This window comes from Lepus europaeus, chromosome 22 (assembly GCF_033115175.1).
Source record: "Lepus europaeus isolate LE1 chromosome 22, mLepTim1.pri, whole genome shotgun sequence".
Lineage (NCBI taxonomy): Eukaryota > Metazoa > Chordata > Mammalia > Lagomorpha > Leporidae > Lepus > Lepus europaeus.
In genome coordinates, this window is record NC_084848.1 from 26,929,870 (window position 1) to 26,953,549 (window position 23,680).

The 23,680-nt window shown below is 55.5% G+C and overlaps 2 protein-coding genes across 7 annotated transcripts; one reads left to right on the forward strand and one right to left on the reverse strand.

Moving 5' to 3' along the window:
• Window positions 1–3,129: 3,129 nt before the first annotated feature.
• On the reverse strand, window positions 3,130–3,423 carry LOC133751542 (large ribosomal subunit protein eL39). The gene has a single exon (XM_062181640.1). The coding sequence runs from the start codon at window positions 3,409–3,411 to the stop codon at window positions 3,256–3,258; it is 156 nt and encodes a 51-aa protein (XP_062037624.1). The 5' UTR covers window positions 3,412–3,423; the 3' UTR covers window positions 3,130–3,255.
• A 1,131-nt stretch (window positions 3,424–4,554) lies between these two features.
• On the forward strand, window positions 4,555–20,754 carry ABCD4 (ATP binding cassette subfamily D member 4). 6 transcript variants are annotated; one of them, XM_062181204.1, is made up of 20 exons: window positions 4,555–4,677; window positions 6,922–7,040; window positions 7,189–7,316; window positions 8,933–9,072; window positions 10,119–10,235; window positions 10,572–10,697; window positions 11,879–11,929; window positions 14,671–14,765; window positions 14,886–15,007; window positions 15,106–15,197; window positions 15,371–15,460; window positions 17,262–17,533; window positions 17,618–17,709; window positions 18,086–18,122; window positions 18,493–18,542; window positions 19,260–19,312; window positions 19,599–19,675; window positions 20,117–20,232; window positions 20,330–20,442; window positions 20,544–20,754. In XM_062181204.1, exons 1-19 carry the CDS (start codon window positions 4,640–4,642, stop codon window positions 20,396–20,398), a joined length of 1,884 nt encoding a protein of 627 aa, XP_062037188.1. In that variant the 5' UTR covers window positions 4,555–4,639; the 3' UTR covers window positions 20,399–20,442; window positions 20,544–20,754. The 6 variants fall into 6 exon arrangements, with proteins under 6 accessions (XP_062037188.1, XP_062037187.1, XP_062037189.1 ...); XM_062181203.1 differs by having other exon boundaries at window positions 20,330–20,754; XM_062181205.1 differs by having other exon boundaries at window positions 17,325–17,533; window positions 20,330–20,754.
• The last annotated feature ends 2,926 nt before the right edge of the window (window positions 20,755–23,680 follow it).

The window sequence follows — 23,680 nt, forward strand, 5'->3', positions numbered from 1 at the left end:
TTCCTGGGCCCCTGCACCTACATGGGAGACCCAGAAGAAGCTCCTGGCCCCTGGCTTCAGGCTGACCTAGTCCCGGTTGTTGCAGCCATTTGGGGAGTGAACCAACAGATGGACAATCTCTCTCGTCTCTCTCTCTAACTCTGATTTTCAAATAAATAAATAAATCTTAAAAAATTAAATTGGTAAAAGTGGACTTGTTCTCTTAAAAAAATAAAAAGACATAAAGTATACAAAGCAAGCAGCAGGGCTGGTGTTGTGGCACAGCAGACTAAGCCCGGCTGTGACTCGGGTATCCTGTATCAGAGTGCTAGGTCCAGTCCCGGATCCTCTGCTTCCCATTCAGCTTCGTGCTAACACACACCCCGGGGCGGCTTCCGTCCTTGGGCCCCTGTCACCCATGGGAGAGACCCAGATGGAATTCCTGGCTGCTGGCTTTGGCCTGGCCCAGCCCTGGCTGTCTTAGGCATTTGGGGAGTGAACCAGCTGGTGGAAGCATTGTCTCTCTCTGCCTTAAAAGAGAAAGATAGGAAGAGTAAGAGAGAAAGAAAGAAAGGGAGGAAGGGAGAAAGAGAGAGAGAGAGGAAGGGAGGGAGGGAAGGAGGAAGGAAGGAAGAAAGAAAAATCTTTTTAAAAGGTAAGCAGCAAGACCAGCTTTTCCAATGGAAAAAGAGAAAAAGAGAGACTGTGCACGCACACTAAATATAGTAACATAGAGACTGAGAAGTGTGTGTGGCATATTCACTACAGGAACACAGGGGTTGGTGTCTGGCACCTTGAGGCAGCTTGGTGCACCTGCACCCGTATCAGATGCCTGTGCCTGCGTTCAGGCCCCAGCTCCCTCCTGGTTCCACCTTGCTGCTAACGAGCACTCTGGGGGCAGCAGATGATGGGTTAAATACCTGAATTCCTGCCACTCACAGGGGAGACAAGGCCTTTCAAATAAATCTCAATAAATAAATAAAAATGTTAACTATATATATATATATATACACACACACACACATAGTAAAACATGAGTTTGCACGTACATAAAACATTTCTGGGACAATCCTTAGAATAGCAGTCACCCCTGGGATGGGACAGACAATTGTTATGTGCTCCATCACCTTGCATGAAGCTGTTTTACCATGCACTTGCAAAATTTTCAGTTAAATTCTTTAAAAACAAACAAAAATACAGCACGTCTATGATGTAATAATGTAATATTTGGCTTTTTTTTTTTTTTGGTAAAGATCTATTTATTTATTTTAAAGGGAAAGAGAGAGAGAGAAAAAAATCTTCCATCTGCTGGCTCATTCCCCAAATGCCCATAACAGCCAGTACTGGGCTAGGCTGAAGCTAGGAGCCCAGAGCTCCGTCCAGGTCTTCCACACGGGAGTCAGGGGCCATCATCTGCTGTCTCCCAGGATTTGCATTAGTAGGAAGCTGGATCAGAAGCAGAGCAGCCAGGGCTGGGACCAGCACTCTGATAGGGCACGGAGGATTCCCAAGTAGTGGCCCAATCTGCTGCACAACACCACCACCCCCAACTCAGGATTGCCCGGAATTGTCTAAATACTTCCTGTTTCCCTATGTGTTTCCCACAGCAGCCCTCTGAGGAAGAAAGACTGTGCTTCCATTCCACAGATTAGGAAACTGAGGCAACTGGCCCCAGGTCACACAGAGATTACTGGAAGAGTGGGGATCTGAACCCACGTATCCTGGCTTTGAAGTCTGGGGTGTGAGTCCCGACGGTGCCGGCGCTACCTCTCCCATTCTGGCCAGAGGCGGTACAAGCGTACTCTACAGAATGAGCATACTTATTTTGTTTAACCGTCCTCCTGGGCCACACTCTGGTTGCTTCCCGGTTTTGCCACTGCCTCCCCAGCTGCAGAGATGTCTTTGTGTTGGCCCCTTTGCCCCTGGGCTAATCATCTGTAAGAGGAGTCCAGAAGCGAGGCGGCTGCTTCATCTAAAACGGTCGTTATGGGATCATTTTCCCTTTTAAGAAAGACCAACTTGTCTTCCTTTTATGTACGAGGGTGAGGAAGCAGAGCAGGAGTCTAACAGCTAAAGAAGTTCAAGGCGAGCAGAAAACAGAGGCAAAGACGGCGGTCTCTGAGTTTTTGTCTGGTTGGGTTATGCTTTTTAAGTTTCTGTGAATTTTAATTTTTATAGTTGAGAGGCAGAGAGAGGAGAGAGCTCTCCCATTGGCTGGTGCCCTCCCCAGGCACCTGCAACAGCCAGCGCTGGGCTAGGCCGTAGATAGGAGCTGGAAGTTCAATCTGGGGCTCACAGGTGGGTGTCGGGGCCCCAGGTATATAAGCCCTCCCCTGCTGCTCCCAGGAAGCCAGCATTGTGACAGAGCTGTGGCTCCGACACAGACTCTCCGATGTGGGATTCGGGTATTGAAGCGATGTCTCAACTGCTATGCCCAAGGCCCACCAGCCAACCAGAGCATTTCTGAGAGCGAAGGGCACCAAGAGGTGTAAACCTGGATTGCCCTAGAGAGGTTGCTTGCTTTGATGCCTCGGTTGGCTTGTTAATTTATCAAAAATTTTCCATTTGACATGCTTATTTGGTTTCCAAAGTAACAAAGACTCCCATCGTCCCCAAGTAGGATGCTTCTCTGTCTTCAATGCTTGGGGTGGGGCAAGACTGGGTCCTGCCCCTCCCCAGCCACAAAGAACATGTGGCAATGTCTAGAGACATTTTTCAGTTAACACAGCTGGGCAGGTGGCAGCGCCGCTGGCTCCCCCTGGGCAGAGGCCTGGGACACGGCTCAGTACAAGGTGTTGAGAAGCCTGCCCAACAAAGAATTAGAAGGCTGGGCAGTCCACTGGTGCGAAGCCGAGGAAGCCTGCTGGAAGGTGCCTTTGTCACAGCTGCTCCAGCTTTCCAGCCAGACTGCAGGCTCCAAGGAGACAGGAGAGACGTGGGTCTCGTCGCATGCTTGGCATGGAGCTGACGCTTCATGAGGACTGAAGGTGGGGAGGAGAGAAGGTGGGGAGGTGCATCCACATTCAAAGTTAGGGTTCTGGGAGCCGTGCTGCTTGAACTTTTCTTTGAGCCTTGTAGTCGGTTGATAGGCATTTCATTCACTTAATACTTAATGTTTTTTTTTTTAAAGGTCTCATTTATTTATTACTGAACCAGCCCACTGGTTACAGCCCTAATCAAACATGTCCAGCTGTCCAGATGGTGACATCTTCAGCTTGATGTGGTAATAGTGACATTGAGACAGAAGAAATGTGCACACCATTCAAGTGCAATTCCTTATAGACCCAGCTTGGTTCTTCTCCAATGTCTCCTCTTGGAGTTATACCTGATTTTATTACCAGTTTTCATCCGAATCCATTGCGGAATGGGGCGGTTTTGCTTTTGTTTTTTGGCCAGGAACCTCTTGATTCTGAAGGTCTTGTGAGAAGACATGGCGAGGGAGAGTCAGGGGCACCCACCATGATGGCGGAGGAAAGGAGAAAAAGGACACTTAATGTTTTTAAAGATTCATTTATTTTTATTTGAAAGGCAGAGTTACAGAAAGAGAGGGAGAGACAGAGAGAGATGAAGAGAGAGAGAGAAAGAGGGAGTGAGAGAGAGGGAGAAAGAGAGGATAGAGAGAGAGAGAGGTCTTCCTTCCATGGTTTGCTCTTCAGATGGCCACAGTAGTAGGTGCTGGGCCAGGTCAAAGCCAGGACCCAGGAACTTCCTCTGTCTCCCGTGTGGTGGCAGGGCCCAAAGACTTGGCCATCTTCCACTGCTTTCCCAGGCCACCAGCACGGAGTTAGATCAGAAGTGGAGCAGCCAGGACTGGAAGCAGTGCCCATATGGGATGCCTGCGTCATAGGCAATGGCTTTACCTGCTACGCCACCATGTCAGCCCTTCAACACTTTAAAAAGTTATTAAACACTTCCTACACACTAGCAGTGTTCTAGGTGCTGGGAAATTAGCAGACAGTAGGCAAGGTCCCTGCTCTGATAAAGTTTTTTTTTTTTTAAGATTTATTTATTCAAAAGGTAGATTTACAGAGAAGCAGAAGCAGAGAGAGAGAGAGAGTGAGAGAGAGAGGTCTTCCATCTGCTGGTTCACTCCCCAAATGGTTGCAACAGGAGCCAGGAGCTTCTTCCGGGTCTCCCACACTGGTGCAGGGGGCCAAGGCCTTGGGCCATCTTCTACTGCTACCACAGGCCATGGCAGAGAGCTGGATTATCAGAAGAGCAGCAGGGACTCGAACTGGCGCCCATATGGGATGTCGGCACTGCAGGCGGCCGCCTTACCCGCTACACCACAACGCCAGCCCTTGATCAGTGTTTTTTTAAAGATCGCGCTGGCTTCTTCTGGGACAATGTGTGAAACATCTACTAGATTAAAAATCTAAGATTCTTGTAAAAAAAAAATAGTTACATAGCCAGCTGCCGGTTGTCCAAGGGGAAACCTCCCAGGTCCAGAAGGGGGCGCTCTAGCCGCCGGGTTGGCCTAATCTCTTTGGTAGGTTTCGGAGAAGTCGGTCGCTTCCGGGAGCGATGCGTCCTCTCTATCCGCCGCCGTCTCTGTGGTGGCCGGGGCCCCGCCCCTCCCGGGCCGGCCGCGAGCTCCTTGGACTCTGCCCGGAGCCGACCCGGGGACCGCAGTGATCGCTCGCCAGGAGGACTCGGGGTCATGGCGGTCCCGGGGCCCGCGCCCGGAGCCGGCGCCAGGTGAGCAGGCGGCTGGGAGGCGAGCTGGGTCGCGCGCGGGGCGTCCTGCCCGGGGATGTGGCGGCGGACGCGCCCGCTTCCCGGCTCGGGTGGCGCCCGCCCTCCTGTGGGATCGGGGCTGCACTGCTCCTCGGCTGCCCCGGCCTTGGCGCGGAGTCCGTCGCCGCCTGCTCCCTGCTTGTGGGATCTCGCCTTCGCGACTGGCATTCTCTGGGTGCGCAGGACGGATGGTGCCAACCCCCCTTTTATGATCGCCCTTGCGGTCTGTCTTCTCTCCCCTTCTCAGACACCCACCGCCGTGCTGTCGTGAGGGAGGGTTTTTACAGGCACCTTTGAACGTTACCCTAAAAACAGTGACTTTGAATTTATAGAAATGGTAATATGCTGTGATTTTAAAAAAATTACCTCCAGTTTTTTTTTTTTTAAAGATTTATATATTTATTTCAAAGGCAGAGTTACAGAGAGAGAGAGAATCTTCTGTCCGCTGGTTCACTCCCCAAATGGCGGCAATGGCCAGAGCTGGGCCAGGCGGAAGCCAGGAGTCAGGAGCTTCATCCAGGTCTACTCAGGCCATCTTGTGCTGCTTTCCCAAGTGCATCAGCAGGGAGCTGGATTGGAAGTGGAGCAGCCTGTGGTAAAGCCGCCGCCAGCATCCCTTATGGGCACCGGTTCAAGACCTGGCTGCTCCACTTCCGATCCAGCTCTCTGCCGTGGCCTGGGAGAACAGTAGAAGATGGCGTGCACCTGTCCTGCACCTGCGTGGGAAGACCTGGAGGAAGTTCCTGGCAACTGGGACTCGAACCTGTGCCCCTATGGGTGCCGGCCCCCACGTTGTGTATTTGAGGTCATCCTGTGCTGTGGGGCACTCTGGTTCTCACTTGTGGGCGCTGTGTGGTGCCACTCTGTGTGCATAGACCTCTTCCTTCCTTCCTCCCTCCCTCCTTCCATTACAGAGAGAGAGAGTCTTCCATCCACTGGTTCACTCACCAAATGGCCACAATAGCTGGAGCTGAGCTGATCCAAAGCCAGGAGCCACGAGCTTCTTCTGGGTCTTCCACGGGAGTGCTTGGGCCATCTTCTACTGCTTTCCCAGGCCATAGTAGAGAGCTGGATGGAAGTGGAGCAGCCAGGACTTGAACCAGCGCCCACATGGGATGCCGGTGCTGTAGGCCGAGGCTTTAACCCTCTGCGCCACAGCGCTGGCCCCATAGAGACCTAGGTTGTTTCCAGCTTTTCACCACCACAGACCGCAGTTCAGGAGCATTCTGGCAGGTGTGTCCCCATGGTCACATCTGATCTGGGTTGTTCCCTGGATCACTTACACCCGTTTGTACATCCCAACAGAAGGTTCCAGTTGCCCATATTGTTTGGGCTTGTCTGGTCTGGAGAATGCCGATCTCGTGGCTGCAAGGTGGTCTCCCCCTGTGTTCACGTTCCCGTGTCAGTTAGCCATCTGCTTTTCCTCTTTGTGAATCACCTGTTTATATCCTTTCTCGGCTTCCTGGTGTGTGGAATAGGTTGTGTGCTGTCGATTTAGTTTGTGTTGCTTTTACACTGCAGGTAGCTGCTCCAGCTTTTTAAGATACTGTGTTGAACAAAAATATTTAATCGTAATGAAATTAAATCCATCAATTTCGCCTTTATCATTTGTGGATCGTGGATCTGATTGGAGGAATACTTTCTCACCTAGGTATCATTCAGGTATCTCCATTCAGATATTCTCCTGGCCGGCGCGATGGCTCACTAGGCTAATCCTCTGCACCCTGGGTTCTAGTCCTGGTCGGATTCTGTCCCGATTGCTCCTCTTCCAGTCCAGCTCTCTGCTGTGGCCCGGGAGTGCAGAGGAGGATGGCCCAAGTGCTTGGGCTCTGCACCCCATGGGAGACCAGGAGAAGCACCTGGCTCCTGGCTTCGGATCAGCGCGATGCGCCGGCCGCAGCAGCCATTGGGGGATGAACCAACAGAAAATGAAGACCTTTCTTTCTCTCTCTCTCTCTCTCTCTCACTGTCCACTCTGCCTGTCAAAAAAAAAAAAAAAAAAAAAAAAAAAAAACAGATCTTCTCCTGCATTTCCTTGTGTTAATAATGTTACATCTCCCCCCGCCCCTCCCCCTGCCATCATCAGTATCGGGAAACCTGGTTTCTGCATGGCCCGGCCCCTCTGCAGGACGGTGCAGGGAGGCGTAGCAGCAGCTCCCGAGGCCTCACTGCCCGCCCGGCCGTCCCCCTTCCTCTCTGCCTCAGGCCCAGGTTAGATCTGCAGTTTCTGCAGCGGTTCCTGAGGATACAGAAGGTTCTGTTTCCCTCGTGGTCGGCGCAGAACGTCCTGATGTTCCTGACCCTCTTATGTGTGGCCCTGCTGGGTGAGTGAATGCGGCCGGGGTGAGGGACGGAGGTGGCGCCCTGGTTCGGGTCCCCCTCCACCTCTCTAGGGTGTGGGTGAGCAGTAGGGGAGTCCTTCCCTCTTATTAACCCCTACCATGGACTTCTGACTCCTCACCCTCGCCCTAGAACAACTGGTCATCTACCAGGTTGGCCTGATCCCCAGTCAGTACTACGGGGTCCTGGGGAGCAAAGACTTGGATGGGTTCAAGGCCCTGACGTTCCTGGCTGTGGTGCTCATCGTTGTCAACTCCTCGGTAAGGCTCCCCCTCCGGTCCAGTGCCGGTGGAGTGCCCAGACCTCCTCCAGGAAGCAGGAGGCAAGCCGCGAGGCTGTGTCCCCTCCCGCTTCTGGGAACTAGGAGGATGCTGGTTGCCCTGGGGGATTGGAGCCTAGACATGTCGTTGGTCTTCCTGTTGGCACACTCTGGACCATTCTCTCCTGTGTTTCCATCTCCCAGGGCTGGGCCACGAGGTTTGGATTGAGTTCAGCATTTAGTGGAAATGGGCATTGTCTGTTTCATTCCCAGACCTCTTGCTTTAGGGAACTCAGAACACTTTTTTTTAAAAATATTTATTTATTTATTTATTTATTCGAAAGGCAGAGAGAGAGAAAAGTCTTCCATTCTCTGGTTCTCTCCCCAAATGGCCACAATGGCTGGAGCTGGGCCGATCTGAAATCAGGAGCCAGGAGCTTCTTCCAGGTCTCCCAGGCGAATGTAGGGTCCCAAGGACTTGGGCCATCTTCTTTCCCAGGCCACAGCAGAGAGCTGGGTGGGAAGAGGAGCAGCCAGCTGGTACTAGAACTGGCGCCCGTGTGGGATGCCGGCGCTTCATGCCAGGCCTTTAACCTGCTGCACCACAGCGCCAGCCCCCCACCCTTTGTTCAGTTGGCTAAAGCCTGCTCATTTTTCTTTCTTTTTATTTTGCTAAGATTTATTTATTTGAAAGGCAGAGTTACAGAGAGAGAGAGAGAGAATCTTCCATCCACTGCTTTATTCCCCAAATGGCCACAACGTCCAAAACCAGAGACAGGAACCGCAGCTGGGTCTCTCACGTGGATGCCAGGGGCCAAGTCCTTGGCCCCTCTTTGGCTGCTTTCCCACAGTAGCAAGGAGCTGGGTCAGAAACAGAGCAGCTAGGACCAGAACCAGCGCTCCGATGGGATGCCGGCATCATAGGCGGCCGTTTAACCCACTGCACCTCAATGCCCACGCCCTGCTCGGGTCTCAGTAGACCTCCATCGTCACCACTTCAAGTCTTCAACTTTCCCGTTTCCCTCCACCACGCCGTGCGCGCTCTCTGTACCCGAGTTTCCTCTGCCGTAGCATGCTGCAGCCCTCGCCGGGGTTTCCCAGCGGCATCCTGAGCTCACGGCTGTTCCCCAGTGCTCAGCGCATTGGTGCTTCGCAAACAGCAGCGGAAGACCCTGCCGCTGTTCTCTGCCGGGCTGTGCCGCCTGTTTTCGTGGGGAAACTGCTTCTCATCCTGCTCCGGCTGCTTTGGATGGGCCTTTAGCCCACACGCACTTATCACATCCTGAACCCCGTTGCCAGCGTCGGGGCCAGGGAGGAAGAACATTAGTGGGATGGGCAACGTGGCCCCTGCCGGCGGGAGCTCATCTACCCTCAGTGCAAGGCAGGCCCCTGTGGGAGCGCGAGGGCCTTGCCTTGGTTGGGCCTTCGGATTTGCAGAGGGAATGAACCCACAGGTGAATGAGGAAGGGAGAATCCTCAGTAAACAAGAAAACTGCTGAGTGATCAGAGGGGCCGGGCCGGTCAGCAGAGGCTTCCTGCCAGCCCTGAGCTTTGAACCGACTCGCAGGAAGCCAGCTCTGCCTCCCCTCCCTTCCCCTTGCCTCCCCCACTGCACAGCTGAAGAGCTTTGACCAGTTCACCTGCAAGCTGCTGTATGTGAGCTGGAGGAAGGACCTCACCGAGCACCTGCACCGCCTCTACTTCCGGGGCCGCGTGTACTATACCCTGAACGTGCTGCGGGATGACGTCGATAACCCGTAGGCGCCCTCTCTGTGCTCTCGCCCCTCTGCGTGACCCTGTGCGTCTGGCTTAGCCCTTGGGAGGCCGGGCGGCAGGCCCCAAGGAGATAGTCTGCTTTGGCTACTTACAGATATTCTGCACAGAGGCCGGGCGGGGTGGGGGTGCTTTGCTGAGGGTGTCTGCAGAGGCTGCAGCATTGAGACAGGGAGCTAACACAAGGAGGCCAGGAGCAGCTCCCTTTTGTGCGGTTTATACCCTGGGTGGCTGGGGAGGCCCCCTGGAAGACAGTGACCTTGCTGGAAGACCAGCTCTTGGCTTTTCTGCAGGGAACAAACCGACTGCAGGCTACGATTCAGCGCCTGGCACCTCCCAGCTTGCAGCTCGTACATTACTGAGCCCCAGGTCCCCTTCTGTAAGATGAGGATGATAGTAGTTCCTGTTTCAGAGGATGAAGTGCTGGGGTTCGGGTAGCCCCGAGCACAGAGCCGGACACATAGCAGGTGCTCCCTGGGAGTGAGGGATGGCCGGTGACTTGCCCAGGGCCACTCGGTGTCTTATCACGAGTAGCAGTCAGTGTGGCCCTGGGGGTGAGATGGGACCTCGAGGCGGCCTTTCTTCAGCTCAGACCAGCTTTGCAGCGGAGACCCTGGGCAGGCAGCTGCTGCTTCCACCCTCAGCCCCTTATGGCAGCTCAGCCGCCCGGCTGGAACAGAGCAGGCTCGGGCTCAAAGCAGAGAAAATAGGGAGAATGGAGATAGCAGGGCCAGTTTTCCTACCATCCAGAAAGAACGGCTGCCTCCCCTTCAAGTGTCCTCTGGCTCTGCTCAGGGCTGGCCCAAGCCCCTGGGTGCTGGACCCTTCCTGTCTCACTTTTTCTGAGGCACTGTAGGAAGCTGCTGCCTGGAACCCTGATGAAGGCCCTGAAGGGTTAGTTGCTCCAGGAAACCAGCCTTCCCTGGGTCCTTCTTCCCACCGGGTACCTGCTGGCGGCGCTGGAGGACGAGTTGGGAGAAGCGGTCAGGTCTGTGCAGCCCGAGGTCCAGCCCCTGTGTCGTTGCCCCAGGGACCAGCGCATCAGCCAGGACGTGGAGCGATTCTGCCGGCAGCTCAGCAGCATGGCCAGCCAGCTGATCATCTCCCCCTTCACCCTCGTCTACTACACTTACCAGTGCTTCCAGAGGTGAAGCCTCTCTGCCCTCAAGGTCGCCTGGGGTGGGCATTGGCTCTCCCAGGTCAGGTCCGAAGGAGGCCTCCCTCCCCGCCCGCCCACCTGCACCCCAGGGCGTCATCCTGTGGCACGTGCTCAGGCCCAGCTCTGCCTGTTGCCCTCTGCTGTTTCAGCATCGCAGAGATCCTGGCACTTTGACAGCTCTCACTGAATGTCAGGTTCCCCCCCCCGCCGTAGGAGCAGACGGGGCTGCTGAGATGAGACGAGAGGGGAGGCGTCCCGGCTGGGGCCTGTGGGGATATGGGGCGCCCCTCCCCCTTCCTCATCCTCCCTCCCTCTGCCTTGCAGCACAGGCTGGCTTGGGCCCGTGAGCATCTTCGGGTATTTCATGCTGGGGACCATGGTGAACAAAACTCTGATGGGGCCCATCGTGACGAAGCTGGTGCAGCAGGAGAAGCTGGAGGGGGATTTCAGGTGAGTCCTCCTCCCCAAGTTCTGGGGCCCCGCAGAGTGGTCAGGGGATGGGCTCCGGGTGCACACGGCCTGAGTGTGATCGTGGGTGAGATCTCCCCTCTAAGCTTCCATTTGCTCACCTCTGAAGTGGGGGTGGCCCGGCTGCCTGCCGAGAGACGTGAGGCTGAGTGGGCTCAGATGGGACACGCTGAGGATGGTGCCACCGCTGTCATTATCTCCCGGCCTTCTCACGCACTTCTGGTCTAAGCATCCTCTCTCGCGTCACTAGGCTGTGGCAGTTGATGGGTTCAGGCCTACTCTGTTTCTTGACCTCCTTCAGGCTGGGGACAGAGAGGAGCAGGCGCAGTGGGCAGAGATGCACCTGCGCAGTGGCAGCCCTGCCTCTGCAGAGCTGCTGCACCCAGAAGGCCCTGGGACTTCTCATCCCTGTGCCAGTCCAGGAGAGGGGGGTCAGGGCAGCCACATGTTCATTTTGGTTTTTAAAATTTTATTCATCTTTTTATTTTTTTTTTAAATGTATTTATTTCTGGGGCAGTTAGACGCTGCCTGGGATGTCCGCATCACACATCAGAGTGCCTGGGGCAGGTCCTGGTCCCTCCGCTTCCTGCTAACACACATCCTGGGCGACAGCGGTGGCGGCTCAAGGGTTTGGGAGACCCCAGTTGAGTTCTGGGCTCCTGACTTCAGCTTGGCCCAGCCCTGGCTGTTGCAGGCATTTGGGGAGTGAAGCAGCAGATGGAAGATCTCTTTCTGTCTCTCTCTGCCTTTAAAAAAGAAAGGAAGAAAATACATAATTCAGACTCCAAATGTATTTACTCATATGAAAGTGAGCTGCCATCCACTAATTCACCCCCCAGATGACTGCAGTGGTAAGGGTGGGGGCTGGGGAGAGCAAAGCCAGGTGCTGGACAGTGCAGCTGTGTGTCACGTGGGTGGCAGAACCCCATCACTCGAGTCGTCACCGCTGCCCCCCCCCCAGCTCTGCCTCAGCAGGAGGTGAGCATTGAACCCAGGTACTCTGGTGTGGGACGGGGACAAATGCCGCTCCCTGCCCCTGCGGCCACAGCTTGGAGGGTTTATCTGGCGGGAGCCTGGAGGGGGGGAGGTCCTTCATCCAGGGCTCTGATCGGGGAGGGGCCGGGACTTCCTGTCGCCAGCACCCTTTCCCTCTGCCTGCCCAGGTTCAAGCACATGCAGATTCGGGTGAACGCGGAGCCTGCTGCTTTCTACAGGTGAGTCTGCAGGGGTCATTCCCCTTCTCCCTTGCCAGAGCTGATCTGACCACCACCTGCCACTGCTGAGTCCAGCGGCTGGGTCTTGGCACGCTGTGACCCTCTGCCCACGCCTGCTCATCGCGTAGGGCCAGGGGCCAGCCTCTGGACTGGGTGGTTCCTTACAGGGGCCAGCTGTGGTGGGTGGGCCGGCGTAGGACCTGAGAGTCAGAGAATGCAGTGAGGGCTTCATGGTCCGTACTGATGGCTGGGAGGCATTTTGTGCCCGTGGCTTTCTGTCTGCGAAGTGGCCTTCTGCTGGTGCCCGACGCCCATGGCTGAGCCCTGGTCTCAGTAGCGTGGGAGGGGATGGGAGCCTCTCAGATCCAGAGACCGGCTCTCCATGCTGTCCAGGTGGACCCGGCTCCGGTCTCCTGTGACAGTGTGTGAGGTCCGTCCTTCCCTCCGGTGCCAGGGCCCTGTGCCCAGTCAGTGTCTGCACCCATAGCGCAGGCTCCAGCGGGTTATGCTTAGGAAATGGAAGCTACTTCTTGGATCTCCTGTACTTAGGGGTGGATCCGATTTCCCTGAGTTCTTTGCTTTTCTGCCCGGCTCTGTGGCAGTGTGCAGCCAGCACCTGCTTGGGAGCACCAAGAATAGGAATCCGAGCTGGTGCTGCGCCCCAGGCTGGGCAGGGCTGCTCTGGGCGCTGGAGGGAGGCACATTTATTCCTGGAGTCCCAGATGGCTGTGTCTGTGGCAATCGGATTGTGCCGGGAAAGGGTGAATTCTACAACCCTCTCCTCTCCTCCGTCCACCCTTCCTGCCTGGAGAATTCCTACCCAGCCTGGAAGCCCCACTCACCTCCTCTGGAGCACTTTCCCACGCTCCGTTTGCTGCCTTGGCCCTGAGGACAGGCTTAACTTCCATACTCCGTGTCCTGTGCACCTGCCCTCTGGGCCAGGAGCTGCTGGACGGCAGGGCTGTCTTACCCTCCTCTTTTTATTTATTTATTTATTTATTTTTTGACAGGCAGAGTTAGTGAGAAAGAGAGAGACAGAAAGAGAGTTATAGACAGTGAGAGAGACAGAGAGAAAAGTCTTCCTTCCATAGGTTCACTCCCCTAATGGCTGTCATGGCCGGCACTGTGCCGATCCGAAGCCAGGAGCCGGGTACTTCCTCCTGGTCTCCCATGCGCGTACAGTGCCCAAGCACTTGGGCCATCCTCCACTGCCCTCCCAGGCCACAGCAGAGAGCTGGACTGGAAGAGGAGCAACCGGGACAGAATCCGGCGCCCCGACTGGGACTAGAACCCGGTGTGCTGGTGCCACAGGCAGAGGATTAGCCAAGTTAGCTGTGACGCCGGCCATTACCCTCCTCTTTATCACACTAACACAGAGCCTGGCCTGAGTGACTGCTCTGAGTATTTTTTTAAAAATATTTATTTACTTATTTAAAGTGCAGAGTTACAGAAAGAGAGCTTCTATCCATTGGTTCACTCCCCAAGTGGCCCCAACAGCCAGAGCTGGGCCAGGCCAAAGTCAGGAACCAGGAGCTTCATCTGAGTTTCCTACATGGGTGCAGGGGCCCAAGCACTTGGGCCATCTTCCGCTGCTTTCCCAGGTGCATTAGCAGGGAGCTGGATTGGAAGTGGAGCAGCTGGGACTCGAGCTGGTGCCCATATGGAATGCCAGTGCCCCAGGCCATGGCTTAACCTACTGTGCCACAATGCCAGCCCCTGGATATTTTGTTTGTTAACAGCAGCTCTCAGGGCCAACGCTGTGGCATAGCAGGTACAGCTGCTGCCTGCAGTGCCAGCATCCCATATGAGTGCTGGTTCAAGTCCCAGCTGCTCCACTTCCAATCCAGCTCCCTGCTAATGTGCTTTGGAAAGCAGTAGAAGATGGCCCGCGTCCTTGGGCCCCTGTAGTTGCTTAGGAGACCCGGAAGAAGCTCCATGGTTTGGATCAGCCCAGCTCTGGCCCTTGTGTCTCTGCCTCTACTTCTCTGTAACTTTACCTTTCAAATAAATACATAAATCTTTAAAAAAAAAATAGCAGCTCTGAAATACTAATGGCCACTCATATAGCTGTCACTTTATATTTGGAAACTTTTTAAAATTAAAGATGTATTTGAAAGAGCAACAGAGAAAGAGAGAGCATCTTCCATTCCCTGGGTCACTCCCAACATGTCCACAACTGCCAGGGCTGGGCCAGACTAAAGCCAGTTGCTCAATCTGGGTCTCCCAGAGCAGCAAGAATCCAAGTACTTGGGTCATCACCTGCTGTCTCTCAAGTGTATCAGCAGAAGGCTGGTTCGGAAGCACAGAGTAGCTGAGACTAGAGCCAGGCGCTCTGATAATGGGATATGGGTGTCCCAGGTGTAACCCACTGTGTCATAATACCCACTGCTACTTGGAAACTCTTCATTCTTAATCCAGCCTGTTATGTAGGCCTTGTTAGCTCCATTTTACAGATGAGAAAACCGAGGCTCAGGCTTGAGTAGCCTGCAGGGTCACCAAGTTAGTAACTGGCCAGAGCCAGGATTTGAACCAGGTCTGGCCAACTCCAGAGGTTGTGTCGTTTCCACGGACATTGCCATGAGGAATGAGTGGAGTCGTGAGTGGGTGCTGGTGGCAGGAATGGTCTGAAGCCAAGATCACGTGGATGGGCTTGGTCCCCAAGGAGGACGTGATGAGGGGTGAGGGCCCCAGCCTGGCGGAGCCTCTGCAGGCCTGGCGGACATCTCAGCTTTCCTCGTCAGAGCTGGGCACGTGGAGCACATGAGGACCGACCGCAGGCTACAGAGACTCCTGCAGACCCAGAGGGAGCTGATGTCCAAGGAGCTCTGGCTGTACAGTAAGCAGAGGCCCCCAGGCGGGGAGCACTTCCCTTCCCACAGCCCTGTCCCCTCCCAGGGAGAGCGGGGCCAGGCCGGCTTCCTGTGCCGGGGCCTCTCACACAGTCTGTCTTCTGCAGTTGGCATCAACACCTTTGACTACCTTGGCAGCATCCTGAGTTACATTGTCATCGCAATCCCCATTTTCAGTGGGGTCTATGGAGACCTGAGCCCCACAGAGCTTAGCGCGCTGGTCAGCAAGGTGAGAGCCCCTCCTGGTGACCCCCGATGCTGTCCCTCGCCCCTTGGGCCAGCGCTGGCTCCGTGGAGCCGGCACCTACTGCTCTCCTTCCTGCCCAGAACGCCTTTGTGTGCATCTACCTCATCAGCTGCTTCACCCGGCTCATCGACCTGTCCACCACGCTCTCAGACGTGGCCGGGTACACTCACAGGTGAGCCTGCACCCCGTTCCCCTGGTTCCCAAGCAGAGCGCATGCAGAAGACAGAGCTGAATGAGGAGCGGAACAGAAAAACCCACCATGGACTGCGTACATGCAACACAGAAGTTGTTTGGCTTTTGCCTGGGCCCCCTTGGCTCTGGCTCAGGTTCTCACTTCCTGTCCAGGATCGGGGAGCTTCAGGAGGCCCTGCTGGACATGTCCTTGAAGTCACAGGACTGCGAGATCCTGGGCGAGAGCCAGTGGGACTTGGACAAGTGAGTCCTGGGCTGGGGCCGGAGGGTGGGAGCTGGGAATGCAGGCTGTGGGGGGCCCAGCGCGGGCTGCTCCTGGAGCCCTGCCCATTCCTGGCAGCAGAGCAGGGTTGGAAGGAGTCGGTGTGAACGCTGTGTGCTGTGCCAGGTGCAGCCCGAGCGTCACAGTCACTGCGCTCGTGTACGTCACTCCCTCTGCTGGCAGAGGTCAAGTGCACACACCTGCCAGGCCCAAGATGACAAAGGAAAGATCAGCGCACACCCCTGCTCTCCCTCTGCTTCCTCTGGCCCCTGCCCCTCTGCTCAGGCCGTGTCTGTCCCTGAGATGCTTTTATTCCAGCATCTTCTCAGCTCTGGGTGCTGCTGACCGCCTTGTGCATCCAGGATTTCTCCTCCCTTTTCTTGGGCAAATCACTTCCTGTGATTTTAGGGTCCTGACCTCCAAGCAAGGGACACGGATGGAGCCTTCCTCCTGGGGTGGCTGTGAGGCTTAGGTGTCATTGTCCATGGAAGGTGCTCCGACAGTGGCCACGTAGTGAGTGTTCAGAAACGCTCTTGGGACGCCCAGGTGCCATATCAGAGTGCCTGGGTGTGAGTCCCAGTTTCCTGCTGATGCTCACCTGGGAGCACGGGGTGTTGGCTCAAGCATTGAATACCTGCTACCCACACAGGAGACCCAGATCGAGTTCCCGGCTTCTGTCTTCAGCCTGTCCAGCCTTGGCTGTTGTGGGCATGTGGGGATCATCAGTGGATGGAAAATATCAGTCTCTGCCTGTCTTTCAAATAAGATGGAAAAAATGGCCTTTCATTTAATTTCACCAGAAATATGTTCTTCAAATGAAAACAGTCTGAAATAATTTTTTTAAAAGATTTATTTATTTGAGAGACAGAGTTACATAGAGGAGAGACCGAGAGAAAGTCTTCCATCTGCAGGTTCACTCCCCAAATGGCCACAACGGCCGGAGCTGGGCTGATCCAGAGCCAGGAGCCAGGAGCTTCTTCTGGATCTCCCACGTGGGTGCAGGGGCCCAAGCACTTGGGTCATCTTCTACTGCTTTCCTAGGCCATAGTAGAGAGCTGGATTGGAAGAGGAGCAGCCAGGACACAAACATGCCCATATAGGATACCGGTGCTGCAGACAGAGACTTGGCCCATTACACCACAGTATCGACCCGCCAAAATCATTTTTTTTTTTAAAATGAACACTGTGTGGCCAACTCTGTCTTCTTAGGAAATGAAACACTGATGTTGCCCCTTTTCAAAATGAAAGTTGTGCACCTGTGAGCCCAGAGGCTGGGGTGAGGGAGGTGTTCTTGGAGGAGACGGACATCCATCGAGTGTCTGGCATTCGGTACTCCCAGCTGCTCCCCAGTAGTCCCGTCACACCGTGGCACCATGAAAACACACCAACATTAGCGTTACACGAAGTCAGCTCTTGCCCACCCTGGGCAGGTGGCTTAGTCCCTGCCCGGTGGGGTGACAGCTGCGACTCAAGGGTGCTGAAGCTGGGTACGTTGGGTCCCGTGCAGAGCTCTGCCCAGTCGGGCTCCTCGTGGGTGCCCTGCCCCCACCCTGTATCGCCGTGCTCAGGCTGGCCGGAGATTCATCTCACAGCTATGGAGGCTGCAGGCCTGGTCTCTCCCGAGGCCTCTCTCCATGCCTAGCAGAAGGCAGCCCCCTTGCCAGAGCCCTTCCTGTGTGCCCTTCAGGGCTTCTTCGAATGTCCCCACCCCTTGAACCTCCGAGGTAGTGCTGTTCTGCCTCCCCGTCCTGGGGATCGGAGCTTCAACACAGCCCCTGACAGCCCCCAGGCTGGAAGTGATGTCTCCAAAGAGAAGCCCCTCCCCATGGCTTTCTCTGACCCCAGGGCCTCTGGGTGGCCAGCAGCAGAGCCCGCAGACGTGGCCTTCGTCCTGGAGCGGGTCTCCGTCTCCGCCCCCTCGTCCGACAAGCCGCTCATCAAGGACCTGAGCCTGAAGATCTGCGAGGGCCAGAGCCTGCTCATCACGGGCAACACGGGCACGGGCAAGACCTCCCTGCTGCGGGTGCTGGGCGGCCTGTGGGCCAGCTCGCGGGGTAAGCGGGGCCTCCCTGGGGAGGAGAGGCAGTCGCCGTCCCCGGCATGTCCCCGGATGGAGCTGAATGGGGGGGACTCTGCAGGCTCGGTGCAGATGCTGACGGAGTTTGGGCCCCACGGGGTACTGTTCCTGCCACAGAAGCCGTTCTTCACCGACGGGACCCTGCGGGAACAGGTCAGCCTTGTGGGCCGCATCCCCCCCAACCCCCCTGCCGCAGTGGGCAGCAGAGTGGTCCATCCTGGGAACTCTGGCTCTGAGAGCATTGCAGTGGGCATTCGTGGTTGGACTTTGAGCAGCTCCTGGGGCGGGTCGCTGGGGGAGGATCTGCAGACAAGATATCGCCTGTTTGTTGAGCACGAGGCTGGCTTCTGGGCCAGATTCCCTCAGATACACAGCGAAGGCCGTGGGGAACCTGCCCTGTGCCGTCTGCTGGCAGGGCCTCTCCCGCTGGGTCCCCTGCTTCTCCTACGTCCCCAGGCGTTCGTGGGGAGGCTGGGTGGTGTGGCTCTGGCCTGGCTCGCCTTCCCCAGGCCCCCGTGTGTGTTTTCAGGTGATTTACCCCCTGAAGGAGATCTACCCGGACTCAGGTGAGCTGCTCTTCCTTGAGGCACGTCCTGCATCTCGGCTGTCCCTGCTCTGCCTGACCAGGCCTCCCTGTGCGCCTTGGCCAAGGCCCCAGCCACGCTGCTGGTTTCGGTTGGGTCCCCTCTTCCTCCACCTGCTGACTGTTCTGGGGTCTGTGCCCCAGCCTCACCTTGTTCTGTCTTCGCCTCCTTGTGCAGAGGTGCCTGTGGAGGAGGGGAAGTGAGTACTTCCATCACCTGCCCCTCCCTTCGCAAGCGGGCTCACCTGTCCCTGGCGAGCCTCGGCCCAGCATTCTGCGGCTCCTGCCCCTCCCACCCGTCTGTTCTGGCCTGAAGGAGCTGATCTGTTGAGGAAGCTGTCTCTGTTTTGCAGGTTCTACTGATGATGAGAGGATCCTGAGGTTCTTGGACTTGGCAGGCCTGGTAAGTGGGGGCAGGACCCCAAGGACCCGAGCCCACCTGGGAGCACTGGCCACAGGTCAGTGCTGGCCCAGCTGAGCCGGGCCTGCTGCCGCTGACCCAGCACTGGCAGAGTGGGACTAGAAATCGGCTGTGAGAGCTGTGGGCTGGTTTTTTTGTTTTGTTTTGGTAAAGATTTATTGATTTGAAAGAGTTACAGAAAGAGGTAGAGACAGAGAGAGAGGTCTCCCATCCGCTGGTTCACTCCCCAGATGGCCGCAACAGCCAGAGCTGGGCCGATCTGAAGCCAGGAGTCAGGAGCGTCTTCTGTGTCTCCCACGTGGGTGCAGGGGCCCAAGCACTTGGGCCATCTTCTACTGCTTTCCCAGGCCATAGCAGAGAGCTGAATTGGAAGTGGAGCAGCCAGGACACGAACCGGCACCCATATGGGATGCCGGCACTGCAGGTGGCGGCTTTACCCGCTACGCCACAGCGCCTAGAGAATTTCCAGACCATCTTGAATGGGCTGTGTTGCTCTGGGCTTTACTGTCACATGCTCCACGGAGTCTGAACAGTGCAGTTGGTGGCGTGTTCCTCTGCCTGCGCAGACTGCTCTCTCGGCCCCCACCTCAGTGCGCCCCAGCGGTGTGTGTGTGTTTGGAGACCAAGGGAGGATTCCCAAGAGGGCAGGAAGCAGGGCCGGGCCCTTTCATGGAATTTGTGCTGTTGGGTCTGTTGCAGTCCAGCTTGGTGACAAGGACAGATGGTCTGGACCAGCAGGTGGATTGGAACTGGTAAGAATGGTGTGGGGGTACGGGAGCTCCAGAGCTGGCTCCCCCATGAGAACCATGCATCCTGGGGGTCCTGTTCCTGGCCCCTAAGTCTGCTCCATCGGATACAGGTGTTGTGCCCCTTGGGAGCAGAATTTTGGCCTCACCTTGTGTGGGCATCAGGGGTGTGACTGAAAAGGGTGGGGCCTCTGGGGGTCACCCCCTCTGCAGAAAGAACTTCTAGCCCGGACCCTGTGGAGGCAAAGGCCAGCCGGCTCCTCCCTTCAGCAGCCACCCCCCCTCCCCTCAGGTACGATGTCCTGTCTCCAGGGGAGATGCAAAGGCTCTCCTTCGCCCGGCTCTTCTACCTGCAGCCAAAGTACGCAGGTGAGGCGCGCCCTGTAGCCACACATGCGCACACCTGTGCCCGCCTGGGTTGTGTCTGTGTCCCATCCAAGAGGGGCAGTGGCTGGCACCCTCCGAGCCGCCGGAGAGATAACGTGCTGACTCTGCAGCCGCCAGGGGCTGAGAGCCAGCGCCCCCAGGGCTGAGATATAGCCCCTCGGCTCTGCCGTCAAGGGAGAAGGCCTCCCGAGCCGTGCCCTGCACAGCGACCCTGGCTTTCCTTGGCCCGGCGGTCCCAGGGCAGGCGGGGTTTGTCTTTAGGAAAGTGAGGGATTTCCCCCGTGCTCACAGGAGGATTCCCTGGGCTCTGGAGGCCCCTCCTCTCCCAGGGGCCCGGCTGTGGCCCGGGCTGAGTGCGGGTTGGAGACCAGAGGCTGCAGGGCAGGGCTGAGGCTTGCACTGCTCCCGCGTTACCCCACACAGTGCTCGATGAAGCCACCAGCGCGCTGACGGAGGAGGTGGAGGGCGAGCTCTACCGCGTGGGCCAGCAGCTGGGCGTGACCTTCGTCAGCGTGGGTCACCGGCGCAGCCTGGAGAAGGTGCTGGGGCTCTTGGGGCGGCTGGGGGGCGGGGCGGCGGGCTGGGCCACTGTTCCCCGGCCCCGGATGCCTGACCCTGCGTCGCGGTCTCTCGTAGTTTCACTCCTTACTTCTGAAGCTCTGTGGAGGAGGAAGATGGGAACTGAGCAGACTCAAGGCGCCGTGAGGCTGAGGACAGGACTGGCCCCGGGCAGGCCAGCCGAGCTCTGGGTGGGTGCACAGCGGGCGAGGCCCGTGCAGGAGCCCTGGCCGGGGCGGCCCAGGGACAGGCCTCCATACTTGAAGTGCTGACTCCTTACCCATTACTTCAGCTCCTGTTGGCTGAAGGAAAATCGGAGCATGTGGGATCATGAGGAATTTGAAGGGTCAGGGTGGAAAGAATACTGGCCCTGGAGTGAAGAGATTCAGCTCAAGTTTGCAGCTGTAATGAACTGACCATGGAAATTTTATAACTTCTTAAAAAGAAATAGCGCAGTATTAAACAGAGTATTTTTGCAGCTCTGCCTTCTGTACCTGTGTGTGATAGGATGATCTGTGTTCTCTGCTCTCCCGGGAGCCTGGGGGCAGGAGCGCTGCTCTCCGCCCTGGGCTGCAGGCTCCTGCTGGCTCTGTGGCTCCACTTGTTCCCTTCCGGCTGTCAGCAGCCTTGGTACCTGAGCCAGGAGCCTCAAGGGCCCTCTTGTCCTTCTTATCTTAATCCAGATAAGAATAAATCCCTTTCCCTAACTAAAGTAAGCTTTGGCATCTCACACATAACCCACTTTAGGGATCAACAATAACAAACCAGACACCCAGAGTCCCATTGTCTGTGTATCACCCTCATGATTCTTTTTTTTTTTTTTTTTTTTTGCCAGATGCCTGTACTTTTTATGCCATAAATGATGTAATTTTTTTATTTGACAGGTAGAGTTAGACAGTGAGAGACAGAGAGAAAGGTCTTCTTTCTGTTGGTTCAACTCCCAAATGGCTGCCATGGCTGGCAGTGCCCCAATCTGAAGCCAGGAGCCAAGTGCTTCCTCCTAGTCTCCCATGCGGGTGCAGGGCCCAAGCACTTGGGCCATCCTCCACTGCACTCCGGGGCCACAGCAGAGAGCTGGACTGGAAGAGGAGCAACCGGGACAGAATCCGGCACTCATATGGGATGCTAGTGCCGCAGGCAGAGGATTAACCAAGTGAGCCATGGCGCCGGCCCCAGATGTAATGTTTTTAATTATGATTTTTTTAAAATTTAGTTGAAAGAGTTACAGAGAGGGAGAGACAGATTTTCCATTCTCTGGTTCACTCCCCAGATGGCTCTATAGCCAGGACCAGCCCAGGCCGAAACCAGGAGCTAGGAGCTTCTTCCAAGTCTCCCACATGGGTGGCAGGGACCCAAGCACTTGGGCCATCTTTCACTGCATTTCCCAGGCCACTAACAGGGAGCTGGATTGGAAGCAGAGCAGCAGGACTTAAACTGGTGCCCGTATGGGATGCTGACATCACAGGTAGTGGCTGTACCTGCTGTGCCACAACACTGGCCCCGACAGAATTTTTTTTTTTTTTAAGATTTTATTTATTTGAGAGGTAGAGTTATAGACAGAGAGACAGAGAGAGAGAAAGGTCTTCCATGCGCAGGTTCACTCTCCAAATGGCTACAATTGCCAGAGCTGGACTAATCTGAAACCAGGAGCTTCTTCCAGGTCTCGCACCGGATGCAGGAGACAAGTGCTTGGGCCACCTTCTACTGCTTTCCCAGGCCACAGCAGAGAGCCAGATTGGAAGAGGAGCAGCCGGGACTTGAACCAGTGCCCATATGGGATGCCTGCACTGCAGGCAGAGGATTAACCTACTGTACCACAGTATGGGCCCCGACATGATATTTTTAAATAATTTTTTATTGAAATGCAATTAAGTTTTTTAATTTGAATTTTTTAAAGACTTTATTTATTTGGGAGAGAGTTACAGAGAGAGGGAAAGACAGGAAAGTCTTGCAAATGCTGGTTCACTCCCTAAATGGCCGCAGTAGCTGGAGCTGAGCCGATCCAAAGCCAGGAGCTTCTTCTGGGTCTCCCATGCAGGCACAGTGAGGAGTCTCCCACTTGGGCCACTTTTTTTTTTTTTTTAATATTTATTTATTTATTTGAGAGGCAGAGTTACAAAGAAGCAAAAGCAGAGAGAGAGAGAGAGAGAGAGAGAGATCTTCCATCCACTGGTGCACTCCTCAAATGGCTGCAACAGCCAGAGCTGGGCCGATCCAGATCCAGGAGCTTCTTCTGGGTCTTCCATGAAGGTGCAGGGCCCAAACGCTTGGGCCATCTTCTACTGCTTTCCCAGGCAGAGAGCTGGATCAAAGAGGAGCAGCCAGGACTCTAACTGATGCCCATATGGGATACCAGTGCCACAGGTGGAGGCTTAACCTACTATGCCACAGTGCTGGCTCCTTAATTTGAGTTTCTAAAATTAGTTATTTGAGAGAAAGAGCTCCCATCCTCTGGTTCACTCCTCAGATGCTACAACAGCTTGGGCAAAGCCAGGAGCCTGGAACTCCATCTGGGTCTCCCATGTGGGTATAAGAACCCAGCTACTTCAGCCGTCAAGATTCTGCTATCCAGAATCTGCATTAACCGGAAGCTGGATTCAGGAGCAGAACCAGAACCAGATGCTCCAGTAGGGGACAGGCATCTTAACTGCCAAGCCAAACATTCATCCTAAATGCATTTTTATTTTAAAATTTATTTTCACTTTATTCAAAAGGCAGGGAGAGATTTTCCATCTACTGTTTCACTCCCCAGATGCCCACAGCAGCCAGGGCTGAGCCAGACCAGAGCCAGGAACTGCATCTGGGACTCCTGTGTGGGTGGCAGAGACCCAAGCACTTGAGCCATCACCCGCTTCCTCCCAGAGTGTGCGTATTAGCAAGAAGTTGGGTCAGAAGTACAGTTGACAAGACTCAATCCAGGCATTCAACCATGGGGTGCAGGTGGCCCAAGCAGCAACTTAAGGGCTATGCCAAACACCTGTCCTTAAGTGCATTATTCTTTAAGATCAATTATTTATTCAAAAGGCAGAGTTAAGAGAGACAAAGAGATCTTCTATCCACTTGTTCAGTCCCCAGATGATAGCAATGACTGGTCCTGGACTGGGCTGAGCCAGGAGTCTAGAACTCCGTTCAGTATCCCACATGGTCCCGCACACTTGGGCCAACCTCTGCTGCTTTCTCAGGTGTATTAGCAGGGAGCTATTGGGGCTGGTGCTATGGCGTAGTGGTTAAAGCTGCTGCATGCAGTGCCAGCATCCCATTAGGTGCCAGCTCAAGTCCCGGCTGCTCCACTTCCTCCCTGCTAATGTGCTTGGGGAAGCAGTGGAAGACAGCCTGAGTACTTGGGCCCCTGCCACCCACAAGCGAGATGTCAGTGGCATTCCTAGCTCCTGGGTTTGGTCCAGCCCAGACCTGGCTATTGTGACCATT